Genomic DNA, 20,788 nt, shown 5'->3' on the forward strand with positions numbered 1-20,788 from the left:
AATTTTGATTATGGGTGAGCACAGTAGTGTAGTCTCTATGTGAATTCTTTGTATATTCATTGAGGTTGTGTATGAGTGTCTTTGTGGCCTAGGCACTGGGGTGCACTCTGGAGTGGGTGACACTGAGTGGAGTTGCTCACACTGCGAGCACAGTAGTGTAGTCTCTATGTGAATTCTTTGTATATTCATTGAGGTTGTGTATGAGTGCCTTTGTGGCCTAGGCACTGGGGTGCACTCTGGAGTGGGTGACACTGAGTGGAGTTGCTCACACTGTAGGTGGAACCTCGATCTTCTGGGAGATGGGCCAGTGCACTCAGTGAATCTTCAGCCAAAGTTGGCAAACCTGGATGGAATTGCTGGGGTCAATGTTGGGACTTTGAGGTTCCAGGAGAAATGCTGTGGCAATCAGCTGTTCTTCTGCTAATGTGGGTGGGGTTGCTGGGGAAATGGGTGGGACTGCAAACTCCTGGGAGAAGCACTGGGGTGCTCTGCAGCTCCTCAGCTGGAGTGAGCCACTCCAGGTAAGGTCAGTGGGGTTGTGGGCCAAACCCTGTGCCTCCAGGGATGCTGGGGTGCTCTGAGCTCCTCAGCTGGAGTGGGTCACTCTGGGCAATGTCACTGGGGTCATGGGCAGGACCCTGTACCCCAGAGAGACACTGGGGTGCTCTGCAGCTTCTTGGCTTTGGGTGGGTTTGCTGGAGCTACAAATGGGACTATGTGCCCCTGGAGAGGTGGGTGGGTTCTTGATTGAAGAGACCAGAGCTGTGGGCAGTAGCAGATGGCCCCAATCAGTTGGTTCTCAGAGACTCTGGAAAAGTGCTAATATTGGCTGCCTTTGTCTTGGAGGTGGCCTCATCACTGTGCTGGATCACTTGTTCCAAGGGGTGCAAGACATCATACGGGTTTGGGTGCACGAGTCATGGTGTAATGAGGGTGCTTTAGGGATGTGGAGATGCCAGGGCTATTGGGCCCCAGGGAAAAATGCACTCTGGTATTGGCTCTGTTTCCAAAATGCTGACATGCTGCTGCAGCCTGGGGCCTGGGGGATAGGGGTGCTCAGTGTGAATTCCCTCTCTGGATTAATGCAGTCACATGGGCTCCAAGAAGCTCCCCACACTGGGCTCATGGTCTGCAAGTGCTATACAGCTCTCTTGCAGCTAGAAATGCAGGTGTCCAGGATGGGAGTGTAGATTTTAGGGCTTTTTTTTTTTTTGCTAGTCTTTTCCCCACAGTAAGAAGTCTCTCCTGGCTCAGAGATGATCCTGGTTGGGTGCTTCACTTGCCTTTCTAAGCTGAGCCTCAGGGGATCATGTTCAGTATTTTTTTGAATTCTGGTGTTTTTTCCTAGACACCCTCTTCAGTGTGTGATTATCTGTCTGTTGTTTTGAAATTTTTTTGTGTCAGAGGTGACAGCTGGGCACCTCTGGTCAGCCATCTTGAAGCAGTCCTTATTTCTTTTAGTTCCTTTTTTTCTTATTCCTTATGATGAATATTCATTTCCTGTATTTTTTTAAATAATGAAGGCATTTCAGGCCATATATTGAAGCAGTCCTTATTTCTTTTAGTTCCTTTTTTTCTTATTCCTTATGATGAATATTCATTGCCTGTATTTTTTTAAATAATGAAGGCATTTCAGGCCATATATGTGTGTGTGTGTGTGTGTGTGTGTGTGTGTGTGTGTGTATTTTTTTCCCCTAAGCATAGGTTTTGTACTGTCATGTCATTTTTGGTATGATGTAGTCTCATTTCTATTGAGTTTTGTAAAATTTCCTTAAATATCTGAAAAAATATGCATCCTCTATTGGAAGGATGTTAGACTCTACATATATCTGTTAATCAGGTTTGTTGACTAAATTATTCTATTTTTGTCTTATTTTTGCTTACTAGAGCTGTCCAATTCTGATGGAGGTTTTCTGAAATTTCCCACAGTAATTACATATACATACATACACATATGTGCATGTATGTATGTGTGTGCATATACACACATTATATGTGTATATATATATGCCACGGTATGCGATTGTATGATGAATATAGAGGCCATATAGTGTGTGACTGAGAGCACAAACTCAGAAGCCAGACTGCCCATGTTTGAATTATGTCTGTTCTCCTGACTAATTAGGCAAGCTACTTAACCTCTCTATACTGCAACTAAAAAATAAGGATAATACTACCTTCTTTATAGGGTTGTTGTGAGGTTTAATTACGCCTACTCCAAATGAATTTCAAACCATGCCTGAGAGTAAGCACTCTGTACATACTATTTTCATGACTGTTATATATTCTTCATAAATTGCTTCTCTCTCCTATTTCAGCTTAAATTACATTTTCCTTGAAATTAATATTGCCAGTCCTGTTTTTTTCTGTTTTTATTTTCTTTGTAGTATCAATCTTTTTCCATTAATTTAAGTGTTGTTCTTATAAACTGCCTATATCTGGGTTTTGTTTTGTAACTCAATTTAATAGTCTTGTTTTTTAAGAGGGAGTGCAGTTTATTTACGCTTAACATAAATGACTGATAATATTCCTTTCATATTGCTTTATGTTACTATTTATTTTACTTTGTTGTTTCTTTCCTTCCCTCTTATCTTATTTTTGATAGTTTGATCAAATTGTTATTTATTTTCCTTTTACTTCTTTGTTAATTTAGACATTATACTGTTCCCAATAAACACTTCTTTTCCTTTCCTTGAATTCATTTCTTTACACCAATAAAAAGTAGATATCAATTATTTCTCTACCAAAGTGTCTAATATGAGGTGCAAGTGTTTTCCCCAATATATCATTTGCCTTCTGATTGAGCTTTGAATTAGGTTTGGGTAGACGTGTGCTTGAATATTTCTTGGCAAATATTCAAAATGCAGCTCTTTTATGTTATGTTCCTGGTTAGGTACAGAAGCATATATTCAGAAAGCCAGTTGAGCTTGCAGTGAGTATGACCGCCTCTTGTGAAACTGAAAAACTTAATGAAGCCATATAGAAAACATACAAGGTTACCCATCTAAGGTGGGTCTAGGTGATAAATATCCAGAGGCAGAATTAAGTTTTTGAAAAATCTACTCTAACATATAAATGAATGAGTAATCAAGGGTGCAATGTTCTGCACTGAAAGCATAATTACAAGAAAATTAACCTGGGAAAAATTTAAGCAGGTGCTATCTCTCATCTACTTTAGGCAATAAAGAAAACACCCTTCAATAAAGCACAAATGGAACGTTCTACATAGAGAATAGTAAAGAAAGACTATTGAGCTAAACTTTCCCCCCCCCCATGATGGGTCAATGTAATCTGTCTTGCTTTAAATGAATAACACTAACAAACATTTTAATAGTGATTTGTATGTGTCAGGCACTGTTCTAAGCGCTTTTCTTATATTAAATAGTTTGCATCATATAATGATCCTTTGGAGTAGGTACTGACTTTTGTTCACCCCCACCCTGCTTTTTTTGGCCAACGACACTTAAAACCCAGAGAGGTAAATTAGCCTGCCCAATAGATAAAATACTTGTATAGCTACAAGTGGTGGAGCTGTAATTCAATTATAGAAAAGCTATTTTCAAAGTCCGTGTTTTAAAATATTAGTCCTTACTGCCTAGTTAGAGAGTTCATTTTCTTACCACCACGTAAAACACTTAGTATTTTTGTAGATCGTAGTAGGCTCTCAATTTGTATCTTGTTTATTTGTTTGTTTTGGTGGCTGGCCAGTAAGGGGATGTGAACCCGTGACCTTATCATTATAAGGCTGTCTAAACAACTGAGCTACCTGGCAAGCCCTCAACTTGTATTTTATTGTCATTTATTTGTTATCGTTTGTTTTGAAGAGACCGCACTTACCTCCAAGTCTGAAGAACTAAATTTATAAGCAATATTCCAGCCCAATATTCCATAATTTTTTCGTTCATTGATCACAGCATTGAAAAAACATAGGCTGAATAAAAGTTTTTTCCACCATTGTCCACAGTCAGGGTTTTCAAATATCTCTTCTGTTACCTCTCCACTCCACCTATATCCAAACGTCTGAAGTAAATTACTTTTCAATCCCTGGGGAGACTCCATGGCAATCTTTAAAACAAATGTAAGTAAAAATGGCACATGAGGACAAATGCAGGCACAGGGTCTAGCAGGGATTCTTCTTTGTATAGCAGGGAACTAGTTAAGAATGTAACCATTTTCAAGATTCATTGGCAAATGGAAAACCTTGTGCTTTTCTTTTGCCATTTGAAAATTTCTGTAAAAGGATTGTCTCAGATTTTCTTTATTGTTCCAATTTATATTTTATAACATTGTGATTAAAAGCACTTCTGTTTGCTCCCATGTAGGGTTTGGGGAGCATAACATGAAGTTTGACAAGAAAGAGTTTGTAACTTTTCCTAGAATCAGGGCTGCACAGTCTCAGCAAGGTAACAGATGCAGGGGTGCCAAATCATAGGAAACATCACTAACTGAACCAGCAAAAGCATCTAGTCATCACTGTTATTAAAGAGGAAAACGACTAATTTGGTGTGTTACTAAATTGTTTTGCTTGCATTTAAAATCCATTTGGTTGACTTCTTAACCAGGATAATTGAAGTGATGTGAGACTGGGGGTGAGGTGTGGAGGGAATCAATTGGAGGGCCTTTTTGAGAGCATGGCTGTTAAGCCTGAAGCTGAAAGGTTTGAAATGGTACTCTACTTGCACAGTTTGTGCACACACACCCACCCACCCACCCACACACACACACACACATAAAGCTAAGAATGTAACCATTTTCAAGATTCATTGGCAAATCAAAAATCTAGAGTTATTCTACTATGTATATCATATATAAAAATTGTGCAGATACGTATATATGGTACATAGATGTATGTGCATACATGAACATGAGATTTCTAGATCAGGGATCAGACTGATCAACTACACAAAGAGCAGCTTGCGTCAGTTTCCCCCCATGCTCCAGTACCCCACAGGGTGATGCAGTGAGGGCCAGAGGTATTCTGCGTGTGTAGAGCAGGGTTTGTACCACAGGAAAGGGATTCAAATTAGGAAAATTGAGCTTATATAGCATGGTTGGCATAGCAATCCCTGCTCAGAGAGAGAGAGAGAGAGAGAGAGAGACTTTTGCTTTGTAATGTAAACATCCTCTCTTTGGGGAAGAGGAAGAGGTCTCTAGATTTTTATAACCACTGGGGTGTAAGCAAATGGCTTTGAGTTTTATTACCCTTAGAACTGAAGTAAGTGGCCCAGGAGAGAGAAGACAAGCTTCTCAGGGTCTTTCACCCTTAGAATGTGAGCAAATGGCCCTAGAGAGAGAGAGAGAGACTTTTGCTTTGTAATGTAAACATCCTCTCTTTGGGGAAGAGGAAGAAGTCTCTAGATTTTTATAACCACTGGGGTGTAAGCAAATGGCTTTGAGTTTTATTACCCTTAGAACTGAAGTAAGTGGCCCAGGAGAAAGAAGACAAGCTTCTCAGGGTCTTTCACCCTTAGAATGTGACAAAATGGCCCTGGAAAGTGCACAGTAGAGGAGAGAGATTCTCTGTTTTCCAAGGCATATTTGCTTTTTAAACATCCTTTTATGTAGGTGGCCAGCAATCTTTGCTCAGAAAGCCCTGGCTGTGCAGAAATGAGAAATATTCACAGAATATTGTTTTCCAACTGCTATGACTGATTCTTTCAAGAACTCCTTCTCAGGGGACTTCCTGGATTGATGGAAATATCCTGTGTCTTGACTGAAGTGGTGGACAATGTGTGTATATAATTTATAAAAATTCATCAAATTAAACACTTACTATGTCAAAAGAAAAAAAAAAAGAAAAAGAAACCTCCTTCTCATGTTTCTCATGTCTGCCCACTTCCTTAAGGAACTATATTTGCAGGGGAAAGAGAGAGATCTGGTTTTTAGTGACAGCATACTATTTCATATTACATAAATTCACCCTAATTCATTTGCCTTTTTTCTAGAAGTGGGTCACTTGGTCAAATTGAATAAAAATTTAAAATACTATATATATATGTATGTGTATGTGTGCATATATATATACACACACACACACACACACTCGAAAATGTGTGCGTGTGTGTATATATATTTATCAAAATACATTCCTTTCTGGAGTAATATCTTTGTGATACTACCTTGTCAGCACTATTTGAGAGTAGTTATTTCATAGTATACTTAACAACACTAACTATATCACAACTACCTTTAGTCTTTACCAATTTGATGGGCTATCAAAGTATCTCATTGTTTTGATTTGCATTTCTCTGACGTCTAGATGCTAAAGTTTTATTTTTTCATATGTTTATTGACCTCATGTTCTTTGCCCATTTTTATGGGATTTTAATGTTTTCCTTAACTATTTGTAGGTGCCCTTATTTGTAAGTTAAGAAAATTATTATCTCTGTATAGATAATGGTACATGAAAAAATCCCGTTGTTTTATGTATGCACTAATTATAACTACATTAAAAACACTAACATAGATGAAGACTTAAAAGTTGGATTAGATCAATGAATTTCTGAAGGTGAAATGTCCCTTGGAGCTCTATTTCTGTCCCTTTCTGCCACCCTTCATTCCTCTGACCTTGCTACTTCCACCTCCCAAATCCTCCACTCCTGGCCAAAGATAAAAGGCTGTCTGAGATCATAATATGCCAGGCTCTGGCAGATAAACGGAATAGCTTGAGTTTTAGATTAAGAGCTGTGGATTTCTCCATGTTCTGTCTGCTCCAGGAGCAGGGTTGTTGGGAAGCGGTTCAGTACTGTCAGTTTGGGTAGATATGTAGAGGAGATCGGGAAGGTTCAGGGAACAGTGTGACAGGGAGACATTTTTTAGTTTTCCAGGGGTGAATCTGATTTATTCTCAGGCTGGATCAGGACTCTGTCCACCTGACTTCCTCCACCCCATCCCAGTTCTGTTAAAGCTGTAGGTGTGTCTGGCACAGCATTCTGCCTATGCCATTGGTCAGTCTTCTCTGCTATCAGGACTCCACCTTCCGGTCAGCTGAACATTTGTTTAACAGAATTGACTGAGTCTCAGATTTATTCAACCTCAATGGTGGATATAAGTAGAAGTCACAGATAATCCTTAATTAGGGCCTTTTAGTAAATAGTTTCAACGTGCTTCCTGCCAGACCCTTTCCAGAGAATTAATGAACTCTGGAAATAATGAACTTTAATTAAAGAATAAAACAGTTAAGAGGAGCATAAATAAGACAAAGCTAGAGAACTTTAATTAAAGAATAAAACAGTTAAGAGGAGCATAAATAAGACAAAGCTAGAGAAGAGAAGGGCAGGAAAAAGATGCAAATTGTATATTTCGGCTTATATCAATTGGAAGCATCCCTGTTTGAGAAAACAAACATCTAAATTGTGAATTGCTTGAAAGCAGGAATCTTATCTACTACTTCAGTATCCTTCCTGGTCCCGTATGGAGCTGAGCACAAAGCCGACATTTAGCATTCCAGAACGAGCACTCTCTTCTTAATTCAGAATTATAAATGCAAAATGATGTATGTTCAAACAGAGTTCCTCAGTCAATACTAGAATGTGTTATGCTTTGCTCTTACCTTTAAACCCCTTTTAAGGATTGGAACTGGGAAAGAACTGTCTGTTTTTGTGCTTAACCAGAGCCTGAACTCAGGGTCTATTGTCACATCTGGACTATTAAATCTGCAAAATAAAAAAATTATAAATATTTTAATGTGAAAAATTTGAACAAAACCAACATGTTTTTAGAATCATAGCATTTCAATGTCTGAAGTGACCTTACAAACTATTTTAATACTGAAGATATTATTATAAAAAAGAACTTTTATGGTGTACAAGCATTTGCACAAGACACATCAATTCCCATTTTTAAAAAGTAGCTTACCCTCCTTTACGAACAAAAAGTGATATACATTCACTGCAAGAAACCTGGAAAAAATGGAAAATTAAGAACAAAACGAGATTCACTGGTCAAATCTGACACAACTGAACATCAAAATAAGCAATGATAGTAACAGATTATAATCCATTGAGTAAAACAGTAATTGATTAGTCCAGACTGCTATAAATGAATGAATCAATAGATGGGAGAGAAGGAAAAGCCCATCCTTTAGCAGAACATCTTTAAAGGAATTAGAGGAATTGTGGAGTTATGAAGCCACCATTTGGCAAACAGCATATATAGTAATCGTTCAGTCAAAAATTATCAATGAAGGCCGGCCCGGTGGCGCACTGCTACAGTGCGCCACTTGGGAGCGCGGTGGCGCTCCCGCCGAGGGTTCGGATCCCACATACAGACCGGTTCCCGCTCACTGGCTGAGCGAGGTGTGGGAGCAACACGGAGGGTTGCGATCCCGTTGCTGGTCCCGGTCCAGTACGGGTGTGACACTGAGGGTTGCGATCCGTTGCCGGACACGAAAAAACCAAAAGGAAAAAAAAAAAAAAAAAAAAAAGAAATTATCAATGAATTTTAAAACTAGCAGGTGAAAGTTTGAGAGATATATATATACATACATACATGGTGTGAAAGTTCCCACAGTGGCAGCTACCACTTTAATCAAATGATAAGTTGATATTACCAATAGTGAGACAGACTGACATATATGCCTCTTGATATGATGTATCGAGAAGAATACTTCTGTGGTATTCCTGCAATTCTGCATAATCTTAATCTAATCATGAGAAAATATCAGACAAACCCAACTTGAGGGACACTTTACAAAATAACTGGCTTGAATTTTTCAAAAACACTAAAGTTATAAAAGATAAAGACAGGCTGAGGAACTGTTCTAGATTAAAGGAGATTTATGAGACATGACAACTGAATGCAATGAGAAATCCTGAATTAAAGTCTGAACTAGGACTTTTGTCTTAATTGCAATAAAAGATATTATTGGGGCAATTGGCTAAATATAACTAAGTTCTGTTGGTGAGGTAATCAATAATGCACACTGAAGTATTTAGAGGTCAAGTGGTATCATGTCTGCAATTTACTTCCAAGTGATTCAGAAAAAAATTATGTATATATAGAAGAGAAATGATGGGCTAAATGTTAAAAACTGGAAAACAGAAATGTAGAGTGGAGAGGAGTTTTTGTACTGTTCTTGCAACTTTTCTGCAAGTCTAAAATTATTTTTTAAAAACTTACAAAACAAAGCAATAAAAGCAAAAACCCTAAACATAAAATGAGATAGAAAAACAAAAATCACCTGTAATTCCCCTAAGTAAGTTTAAATACACTTTTCTCTTTTTAAAAATCTTTCTGCTTCTCTCTCTCTCATTTTTAAGCAAATGTATTATATTGTACATATTATTTGTAGCTTACCTTTTCCTTCTAACAATAAACCATAAACATACGTCTTTAACTCCTAAATTTAACGAATATTTTTTTCTTCACACTTTTCTCTCCCACTGTGGGAAGAGTGGCAGTCTTAAATATCTAAAGGCTTGATTTAATAAAGAAGTACAATATATTTTAATCACACTCTATATGGAATGTTCTTAATGTATCATTAACTACTAAAACTCTGAAACTTTGTCCTGAGGAACATTTCTTTCTTTCCATGTTTTTAACGTCACATCACTATCTGCTATTCTATTATCTCTCTCTACCTTAATACACTCCATAAAAGCTGCTACGGTGTTTGTCTGCTCCATGTTGTGTCTCCAGTGTCTAGAATGATACTTGGCAAATAGCAGATGCCCTATAAATATATATATTTTTTGATGAATGAAAGAAGTGGTAGAAATTATTGTGTCATCTTCTAAAGTTTACATATATTGTAGTCAAATAATTAAGTAATCTCCATCTTCTGACTCTCTTAAGTGATAAAATAAATGTAAAAAGGAGAGATTATTAAATAGTTTTCAAACTGGTAATAGAATAACAGTGTGAGAGCAGCATGAATGATATTAGGAAAGTTTTTAGAAATTTAAGTCAGGGCAGTTGTGTTTTGTTTTTATGGTTTCCTTGGATGTGCTCAAAGCATAAAAATAACAGCTCAAAGAGACCCACATTTAAATATACTTTTACCATACAATATTGGTCATACAGAGTAAAGCGGACGACAGAAAAGCAAGGCTGAGAAAAAACTGCAGAACGTAATTGGTTAAAACATTACTAATCCATCACATTGCTGATTCTTCACTTAATGTTACAGTGATCAACTTTCAAATAATTCCACTATAAACAAGAAGGCTGAACCTATGGAAATTTCTGGCTGAGTAAGTGCTTTGGAAAGTACAGCCTAGAAAACTGGGTTGAGCCAGAGAAAGTTGGAATAGATACTAAATATAATAAACCATCATTGAAAGTATGGCTATCAGGTATTATACCCTGTTGTTTGGAATCTTATAGAATATTAAAAGCGGTGATATATATATATATATATATATATATATATATATACATTGGTGTATGTAGTGTGTATGTGTGCATGCATATCTATCAACAATGAGACTCTGAGAAGGAGAGAAAGAAAGAAAGTAATAAGCAAGACAGAGAACAAAAACTAAAGATGCCTTTTTTTCCTAATAAAAATCATCGTATTCCTAGTGTAGTTTTCAAGTCCCTGGAGAAAAGAGAACCCACACAGGATAGCTTAAGTTTCCTCTGAGTGGCCCGACACATTATTTTATCATTGTTTACACATAGTACATGTTGTCATTTCCAGTTTTACTTATAGTTTTTATAATGAATCCGATCCTTTACAAATAAATGTGAAACTCTTACGATTCTACAATAGTGCAGAGCCTTGGCATGAATGATGCTGCAAGGTGGCAGTTCTGGAGGAAGACCCACTGTTGCGTTTGGGTTAATGCCTTAACAATGAGGGCTTCAGCTTTAGCTGCCTGGCCATGGCCCAGAGAAATTATGGTCACGTGATGCGTTGTTCCTTTTAACTCTTGAGCAAATCTCAGGAGAATATTGGTGAGGTCAGTCCCTGTATAACAACATGGAGAGGTACATAAAACTGTAAGCTCATTTAATTCCCTCTTTAAAAGCACAATCAGCATTTATTGAGTGCTGGGGAGAGAAAATGTAGCCATAGTAGAAAGACTACAGGCTTTGGAATTAGAGCCCAGAGTTCAAATTTTGGCTTTGCTGTTTACTAGCCGGGTGCCCTAGGTTTCCTAACACACTGGGGATGACAGTATCTACCCATAGCACTTGCTGGTCATCTATTTGTCTCTTCCTCTTCGGTAGCTATGCCACAATATTCCTTGAGATGGCCGTGTACCTGGCTAAAATCCTACATTTTTAGCCTGTCTTACAGCTAGCTAGGTATGGGCATCTAAGTTTTGTGACTAGGTTTTTGACAGGAGACGTTTGTTAGGAAAAGTGTTGCTCTGTATATTTCCTTAAAGGGAGGAGGTACGTCCTTCATCATTTCTTCCATTCTGTGGTTTAGAACACTGATGTGATGGTTAGAGCCCTCGCCACCGCCTTGGGAACCGCAGCTATTATGAGAGTGTCAGGTAGATAACCAGGTGCTCCACATGGAAATGTTCCAGGTGAGGAAGACTCTAGGTAGAGGCACTCTGGACAAGGTTTTTGTGTAATGGAATCAAAATTTGCAAATGGTGAATTCTAAAGACATATTCGATTTGGAGACGATGAAGAACCAAAGATAAACGAAGAAAGATTTTGCTTAGGAGAAAATATTTTACTTAGGAGCAAAGATAAGGAAAAGAAAATAAAAACATTTGGAGTTTTGAGGAATTACAAGGGCTGGATCAGCAGAGCCAATTTCTGATAATTTATTTTATAACTTATATCCTCACACAAGTCAATGTTATTTAAAACAGTTATTAATAAATGTAAAGGAAATTCCAACTTTCGGATCAATAATATGTGTTTGGAAGGTATTTTAATAGAAAATTAGCACTGATAAATTTTTCCATATTTGTGAATCTGGGAGTTTACTCTTCTTTGTTCTTTTATATTTTTAGAAAGATTAATTCTTAATGTAGTTTAGATCAAAGTTTTAATCAGTCCCTTTTCCACAATGTTTAAATAAGAATAGGAAAACATTTTAAACACAGAATAACCTGACAGAGGACCTACTTGTCCACATCTTTTGACTGATAGTATATCATCATCATAACTATTCACAAATAGCTTACCATGAGAGTGGATAAGTATCAGTGGAGTTCTGGCATTGGATTCTTTATATAATTCTTTCAAACTAATTGCAGTTCTATGAAGATATTCATTTCCCATTTTTTCAGTTACAAACTTTCTTACTGAATTCTTTAAACATTCTGGTCTAAGAATTTTTATCTAAAAAAGAAGACATGGAAGATAAGGTAAATTTAAAAACCATCCAGGAGAATATTCCCTCTGGTAAAATGAAACAAAAGAGGTTGAGGGAGCCTGTTCGTCCCTTCTGTCATGTGAGTACACAGCAAGAAGACGCCATCTGTGAGGCAGAGAGCAAGCCTCAGCTGACACTGGATCTGCTGGTACCTTGATCTGGGACTTTCCAACCTCAGGACTGTAAGCAATAATTTCTGTAGTTTATAGATTACCCAGTCTAAGGTATTTTGTTATAGCAGCCTAAAAGGACTAAGACAGAAATCTTCTAAGAAAGATCTTCACAGGTTCAAATCCATTTGTTAGTGATAAATTGCATTTGAAAAGTTGAAAAAACAAAACAAAACTGCAGGTCAAATAAAACACATCTATTAGCCAGAAGCAGGTATTTTTGCAATCTCTATCCAGAGTGCATTTTAAAGTGTTGAAAAATAAAGTTTAAGGCAGAAATCAAAAGAAGGGCTACTGGTTGTCTAGGCTGGCATTTACAGAAAGTTGAGGTCAGGAGGGGAATGACGGGAGGGATTTTTTCCCTTACTAAACTAGAGGGTAAATGTGAAAATAAAAGAAGTATTTCGAAGTGATAAGGATGAATTTAGGATGGTCTAGTTGGATAAGTGTAACATGGTGTGACTGTCAAGAACACAAACATCAGAGCCAAATTGAGAATCAAGCCTGACTCTATTAGGCAATTTTTAAACCTTGGTTTCCTAATCTGTATGATGTGGGAAATAATTGTACCCCCTAAAACTGTTATTAGGATTAAATATATTTATAAATATATTAAATATATATATATTTCATTCACAATGAATGAAATAATGTATGTAAAGTGCTTAACACATGCTAAACTTCTGATGTCTTGGGGGCACATAAATGACACCCATTCACATCCCCAGCCCACTACCAGCCCCCACCCCTTGCCAGATTCTGAAGGAATTGAGCAATAGAGGAATCAGGAAAATATCACCTTTATTAATCATAATGGCCACGTTGGTGGATGTGGTTTAGGTGTGAAGCAACGATGTGCTTCCTGATTCTGAGCCTAGAATTAGACAGATGTACCTGTCAGAAGCAGTGCTGGTCAGCCATGGGCCTGCCCAGTGGACCAGTGACTGTTCCTGTACAGTTGATGACATGAAGAAGCAGAGCAGAAAGTATGCCCTTTGTGGCTAGACACATCCCAGAAGGAACGGGAAAGAAAGGGTTGAGCCATGCACTCTCAGCTCATCTCTTAAATTCACAATCTTCTAAATCTTCCTCCTCTATCGGGAGGAGTGAATAGGGAGCAGAGAGATGTCAGGAATGTTACTCTGACTGGACTCTCTCCACATGAAAGAAACATTGAGGCTGGAGTGTAAGCGTTTTCCTCTGACGTGAACGTTCACTAAATGTTAGCTTCTAAAAATCAGTATATTTTGCTTATAAAATTTAAATTTTGAAAAGTTTAAGTTGCTAATAAAGTGCTCAAAACACTTCGAATATCAGTATTTTCTCATAGCATATCTTACCAAAATAAGTCTTTGAAATGGAGTGAGTTTCTCCCAGGGAAAATTTATAGGATTACACATCTCTTCATTTTCATTCAAAAGTTCAGCTAGATATAGAGAAAGAAATTGACATTAACAATCAAATACTTTGTATTTTTTTTGTGAAAAAAAATTTTTTAAAAACGTGGCTAACTTTTACAGTGAGTTTTATTCCCTCAGGATTTGAGCATCGCTAGCCTCAACACCTCAAAAGAGGTGGACATTCAGGTAGATTTAAGTTTCAACTTGGTCCAGCTGAAGTGGTTGATGACTAGTGATATAACGAGACTGTGGACAGCTGAAGGATAAAATGTGCGACAAGGGGCAGAGCCAACACTTTGTAACCTGCTCCTACATATGTGATGTTTTTCTAATGAATATAAACTAATAACTCTAGAGGTTAGAGATTTCTATTCACAACCCACCTATGGCAGATATAGGAAATGAGAATCAAATGAAAATGCAACAGATTATCAAATATTTGAAAAATTAAAAATTATACCTATACATTTTTTATACTGACCCCTCTTACCACTACAATAGAATCCTATGGGATCACAAGATATAGGAAATGAGAATCAAATGAAAATGCAACAGATTATCAAATATTTGAAAAATTAAATATTATACCTATACATTTTTTATACTGACCCCTCTTACCACTACAATAGAATCCTATGGGATCACAGTCACTTGCAAGGGGGAAAGGCTTCCAGTCTTCGTTTCCAACTATTCCAGATACAGTTATTATTTCCACCTACCTTTTATTTTTATGGTATTTTCCCAATGTCTAACTTTATTATTTTTTTTAAAGAGATGACCGGTAAGGGGATCTTAACCCTTGGCTTGGTGTTGACAGCACCACACTCAGCCAGTGAGCGAACCAGTCATCCCTATATAGGATCTGAACCCGTGGCCTTGGTGTTATCAGCACCACACTCTCCTGAGTGAGCCATGGGCCAGCCCCGAATGTCTAACTTTAAACACAACTTAGATTATAGAAATAGCTTTTTTTAAAGTATTTATTTTTTATTTTAACTTATCAATATACAATGTAGTTGATTTTCGTGTCCCTTTACCTCCTTCCTCTCCTTCCTCCCCCCATCAAATCATATCTGTTCACTTATCTTAACAAGTTCAAGGAATCAGAAATAGCTTTTTTGAATATAGCTAACACTGATGTGTTGATCTTTAAAAAGAAGCCTATGATACATAAAAATTTTAATTACAAATGGATACATTTGGGGTTACTTGCAAAATAAAAAGAACTTCACTTTACAAAAAGGGTCAATAGTTTCTTTAAATAACAGTTATTGATTCTTATCTTATAGTATAACAAATTATGGCTCCTAGATAGATTAGTGACAAGAGCAACAAAATTAAGCAATAATGACCCAAAGAAAAAAATTCTAGGGAAGGATGAGATCTTAGTCTGTACTGGAAATCAAGTTGGTTAGAGTGCAGTGATCCCTGTACTGGCCAGCTGCCAAACACAAAAATAAAGTGAGAGCTGGAAATCAAGAAGGTATGAAAGAAAAAAAATACACATAATTGACTATACAAACATTTAAGCATTTGTATAGTACAGACACTGTAAACAAATCTAACAGACAATTAACAGATTTGGAAAAATATTTAAATGGAGAGGTTAATATGTATATTAAGACAAAAATTAATTATTTTTTTAGGATTCTGCGAAATTAATTAATTTTTTTTAGGATTCTGACAAACGGTTAAAAAGGAGATAAACAATCCAGTAGAAAAATGGGTAAAGTACATAAATAGGCAAATCCAAATGGTTAACAAACATCGTGAAAAGACAGTTAAACTTGCTAATAGGGATATTAAAGTTAAAGTATTTAAAACTTTTCAAATTGGCGAAAGTTAAAAAGAATCAATACCCTATTGTAAAAGAGACATATCGCTGATGGAAACATAAATAATCATAGACTTTTAATGAAAGCAACCTTGCAGCAACTATTAACATAAAAGTGATTTATTTTTGACCTGGCAATTTTACTTCTGGTTATTAATCCCATAGAAATAAAAGCAAAGCAAATATGCATATGGATGTTTATGTTTTGCATAATGTAATAGTATATTATGGCAAAAATCTGGAGCAAAATGGAGAAAAATGTGGATGACAACAAATTAGGCTGATTCCTGAGTGGGGGTGTTTGTCACATGTTGAAGTGGCAGGGAAAAATAGGGAAGAGAGTTCAAAATGGAAAAAGAAAAGGGAAAAGTTGTGCTAAAAATAGCAAGTCATTTACATTTAAAGATCCCTTTCCTATGTAATTTTAAGAACACATATCTGTTATATAATATGAGGGATATATGTAGGCTTATTCAGATTCAAGGTTCAAAACTAGTGTGTTGTAATGAAACTAGTGTGGTATATTTAATCTTTCTGAAATTCTGATTTATCATTAGAGTTTCTCATCAACAATGAAGGTTGTAATAATTGTTTCACAAGACTGTTATGAGGATTACATTGAATAACATGTGCATGCTTAGAACATAGTTATATTCTTCCCTTCAATTTTTTCATAATNATTGAATAACATGTGCATGCTTAGAACATAGTTATATTCTTCCCTTCAATTTTTTCATAATGTATCAAACTACATTTACACATTGAAGGTCTACAAACTCTCACACATGCACACACACACACATACACTAAAGTTAGATTAAAACATTAAATGCTTTCTTACTTTCTTCTGGTGATTTCATACTTTCCTCCAGTGAAACATTTTCTGAACAGAAAGCTGTGCTAATCAGAGAATATACAGCCTTACTATTCTTAAAAGCATCCCATTGTGATGCATTTGATAAAAGGGATTTGCACAGAAGTGAAAAGGGCTCCAGCTGACTGCTGACATACTGACATTGCTTCCACCTGGAATTCGAGAGCCACTGAAGATGCTGACTTTTGCATATTTCGAATATGCCTAATAGAAAAGGAAGAGTGATCGCATTAGAAGAGATAAATCCTTTGAACTTATTACAAAGGAACTAAAAACAAATATTAGCAGATATTTGTTGTTGAGAAAAAAGCCAATTTATATAAAATTAATTACGTAAAAGGTAATTATTTTTACTGTGGTAAAAAAATCACATGAAATTTATTGTCTTAACTATGCTTAAGTGCATAGTTCAGTAGTGTTAAATATATTTGCATTGCTGTGAAACTGATCTTCAGAACTTTTCCTGCAAATCTGAAACTCTATACCCATTACGCAACTTCTCTTTTTCTCCTCCNAGTAGTGTTAAATATATTTGCATTGCTGTGAAACTGATCTTCAGAACTTTTCCTGCAAATCTGAAACTCTATACCCATTACGCAACTTCTCTTTTTCTCCTCCCAGGTCCTGGTGACCACCATTCTACTTCTTTTTTCTATGAATTTGACTTCTTTAATACCAAATATAAGTGGAACCATGTAGTATTTGTCTTTTTGTTACTGGCTTATTTCACTTAGCATAATATCCTCAGGTTTATCCATGTTGTAGCATGTGACAGGCTTTCCTTCCTTTTCAAAATGAAATAACATTTTATTTATGTTTCTGCCACATTTTGTTTATCCACTCATTTGTTGGTGGACATTTGGGTTGCTTCCACCTCTTGGCTATTGTATATAGTGCTGCTATGAACATGAGTATGTGAATATCTCTTCCAGATTCTTCTGGATACATACCCAGAGTGGGATTGCTGGATCATATGGTAGTTTTATTTTAAATTTTTTGAGGAACTCCATTCTGTTTTCCACAGAGGTAGCACCATTTATAATCCCACCATGAATGCACAAGGGTTCTGATTTCTTCACATCCTTGCCAGAAAATGACACTTGTTATTTTCTGTTTTGTTCATTTGTTTTTAAAAATTTTTTTATTGAATCATAATTGATTATACATATTTTTGGGATTCAATGTTGACATATGTTGATCAAATCAATATTATTAATATGTATATTGCTACAAATTGTACTTATTCTTTATGCCCCTTGTCTAATCTCTCCCCATTCCCCTTTCTCTCCCCTCTTCCATCACTGATAATCTTACATTTCTTCTGTCTCTCTGAAAGAGTAATGGTTACTCTGTTGATATGTTGCCTAGATGATCTGTCCAATGCTGAAAGGTGTGTTCAGGTCCCTCAATATTATCACAGAGCAGATGCTTTGTCTGTCACTCTGGAATGGGCTTTGTGGAGAAAGACATCCTATTCTTTTCTTTGATCTCTTGTGACTCGCCTTGTGTCAATACACTCCAGTGGTTGGTGGACCATCTGTGTGGTGGTTTTGATGTCTAGCCACTTTCACGGCAGCTGTGGTTACTGTCTTGGCTGTCGTGGGCCACTTACATGGAGGTGACGTTTTGGCATGCTCCTTGGTGCTGGTGGTGTGCCTGGTTGTGGGCAAGGTGTCTGGTCCCTGGCTTGATGCCCTGGGCCCCTGGGTAGGGCCCTGAGGCACTGGTGGTGTGCCTGGATGTGGGACTGGGGTCTGATCCCTGGCTCCATACCTCAGGTCCCCTGGCAGGCCTTGAGGAGCTGGTGGTGTGTGTGGGCTAGAACTAATTTTTTGTCCTTTGCTTACTTCTGAAATGGGGAAACTTCCTGTGGGAACCAGTACTTGAGCTATGTTGTTGAGCTAAATTGCTGCTTTGCTGCTGTTTCCCTAGGGAAGACTTTTGGTGCAGCTCAGGATTTAATGGTTGACCTTATAGTTTCTTCTGGCTCCTGGGTTGTGTAGAAACGTTGATCTGGGCCTGAATCTTTTCATCAAACTGCAGCCATTCAATTCTGCATTCCTAACCAGTCTCCCCTGAGTGGTCTTACGCTGATTGGGGGATGGATTGGCTGTGATTGGCTGTCTTTGCCGTATCCCAGTGTTCTCCTGGTGGGCCTGTCTTCCCCACCGCCCATGCTCCAAACACTTCACATGGGATGGGCCCTGCACCAGTCCCTTGCAATGACTCACTGGCCTCTGAAAGGCTCCCCTTCTTCAGCTGTTCTGGTTCCTCACTCCTGCATGGGTCCACGGGAACCCACCAAGACCGTCTTCTCCCCTGCTGCTTCCAAGCAACTCCATCCAAAGGGCACAGCTGTGGCTTCTGCTGGCTCCTGCTCCACACACTCAGCAGCTCCAGCCTTAAAGCAGCTGTCGTCCGAAATGCTCCAAGCAGTTTTTTCTTTCTCTCATCAAGTCTTCTTCTCCTTCATGAGCTCCATAGGTCTCCCCTCCTCTTTTCCTGAGCTACAGCAGCCCCAGCTTGGCTGTTTTTACATTTTTATAGTTGTAAATTGGTTGACTTGTGGGAGAAAGTGACACTGGGGACCATCTATTCTGTCATCTTGACCGGAACTCCTTGTTTTGTTTTTTGTAGTAGCCATCCTAATGGATATGAGGTGATATCTCACTGTGGTTTTGATTTGCATTTTCCTGGTGATTAGTGATGTTGAGAATCTTTTCACATGCTTGTTAGCCATTTGTATATCATCTTTGGAGAAGTATCTATTCAGGTCCTTTGCCCATTTAAAAATCAGGTTATGTGATTTTTTTGTTGTTGAGTTGTAGGAGTTCATTATAGATTATGTTTATTAAGTCCTTTCACATAAACAGTTTGCAAATATCATCTTACATGCTGTAAGTTGCATTTTCTTTTTCTTTTTAAAAATTTTAATTAATTCATTTCACTTCATGTTTCTTATTTATTTTTGATTGAAATGTAATTTATTGTGCATATCTGTTGGGTACAGTGTCGAATATCAATACCTGTGTGCAATATGTGATCCTCAAATTAGAATAATTATTATATTTATCCTTATACAATGTGATCATATTTTGTGTCCCTTTACAAATTTCTTGCTAACCCCCCTACGCCATTCCCACCTCTGGTGGCCTCATTTCTCTTCTTTTTGAAAATTCAATGAATTATTGTGATTGTTGTATCTTTCATTCTTTCTTTTCTTGTTTATTTTATTTTATTTTTATTTATCATTATACAATGTAATTTATTTTCATGGCCCTTTACCAGTTCCTTCTTTTCCCCACTTCCCCACCCCAGCAATCTCAGTTCTGTTCACTTTTCTTAACAAGTTCAAAGAATTATTGTGGTGCTGTGTCTTTTTATTTTTCATCCTATTTGTTTGTTTGTTTATTTATTTATGTTAGATCCCACATATAAGTGAGAACATGCGGTATTTCTCCTTCTGTGCTTGGCTTATCACTTAACATAATTTTCTCTAAGTTCATCCATGTTGCTGTGAATGGCAGAATTTCATTCTTTTTATAGCAGAGTAGTATTCCATTGTGCAAATACACCACATTTTCCTTATCCACTCATCCAATGATGGGCATTTAGGCTGGTTCCAACTGTTGGCTATTGTAAATAGAGCTGTAATAAACATGGGAGTACAGGTATCCCGACATGATGATTTCCATTCTTTGGGGCATATACTCAGCAGTGGGATGGCTGGGTCATATGGCAGTTCTATCAGTAGTTTGAGGAATCTCCATACCATTTTCCATAATGGCTGCACCATTTTACAGTCCCATGAACAGTGTAGGAGGGTTCCCATTTCTCTGCATCCTTGCCAGCATTTGTTATTCTCAGTCTTTTTGGTATTAGCCAGCCTAACTGTAGTGAGAAGATATCTTAATGTGGTTTTGATTTGCACTTCCTGGATGCTGAGTGATGTTGAGCATTCTTTCATGTGTTTGTTGGCCATTTGTACATATTCCTTTGAGAAATGCCTATTCAGCTACTTTGCCCATTTTTAATTGGGTTACTTGTTTTCTGCTGTTGTTTGAGTTCCTGTGTATTCTGGATATTTAATCCTTTGTCAGATGCATATTTTGCACATATTTTCTTCCACCCCATTGGTTGTCTTTTCACTCTGTTAATTGTTTCTTTTTTTTTTTTTCCTTTTTGTCTTTTTTCATGACCGGCAATGGATCGCAACCCTCA

General features: G+C 37.2%; 1 protein-coding gene across 1 annotated transcript in view; it reads right to left on the minus strand.

The window, feature by feature from the left end:
• Positions 1-20,788, minus strand: part of DNAH14 (dynein, axonemal, heavy chain 14) — a 390,354-nt gene that overhangs the window by 22,185 nt on the left and 347,381 nt on the right. Inside the window, 6 exon segments of the mRNA XM_008567995.1 lie at positions 3,838-4,065; positions 7,553-7,655; positions 10,705-10,915; positions 12,099-12,255; positions 13,800-13,885; positions 16,535-16,771. Coding sequence (XP_008566217.1) covers positions 3,838-4,065; positions 7,553-7,655; positions 10,705-10,915; positions 12,099-12,255; positions 13,800-13,885; positions 16,535-16,771 — 1,022 coding nt within the window.

This window comes from Galeopterus variegatus, unplaced genomic scaffold (assembly GCF_000696425.1).
Source record: "Galeopterus variegatus unplaced genomic scaffold, G_variegatus-3.0.2 Scaffold365, whole genome shotgun sequence".
Lineage (NCBI taxonomy): Eukaryota > Metazoa > Chordata > Mammalia > Dermoptera > Cynocephalidae > Galeopterus > Galeopterus variegatus.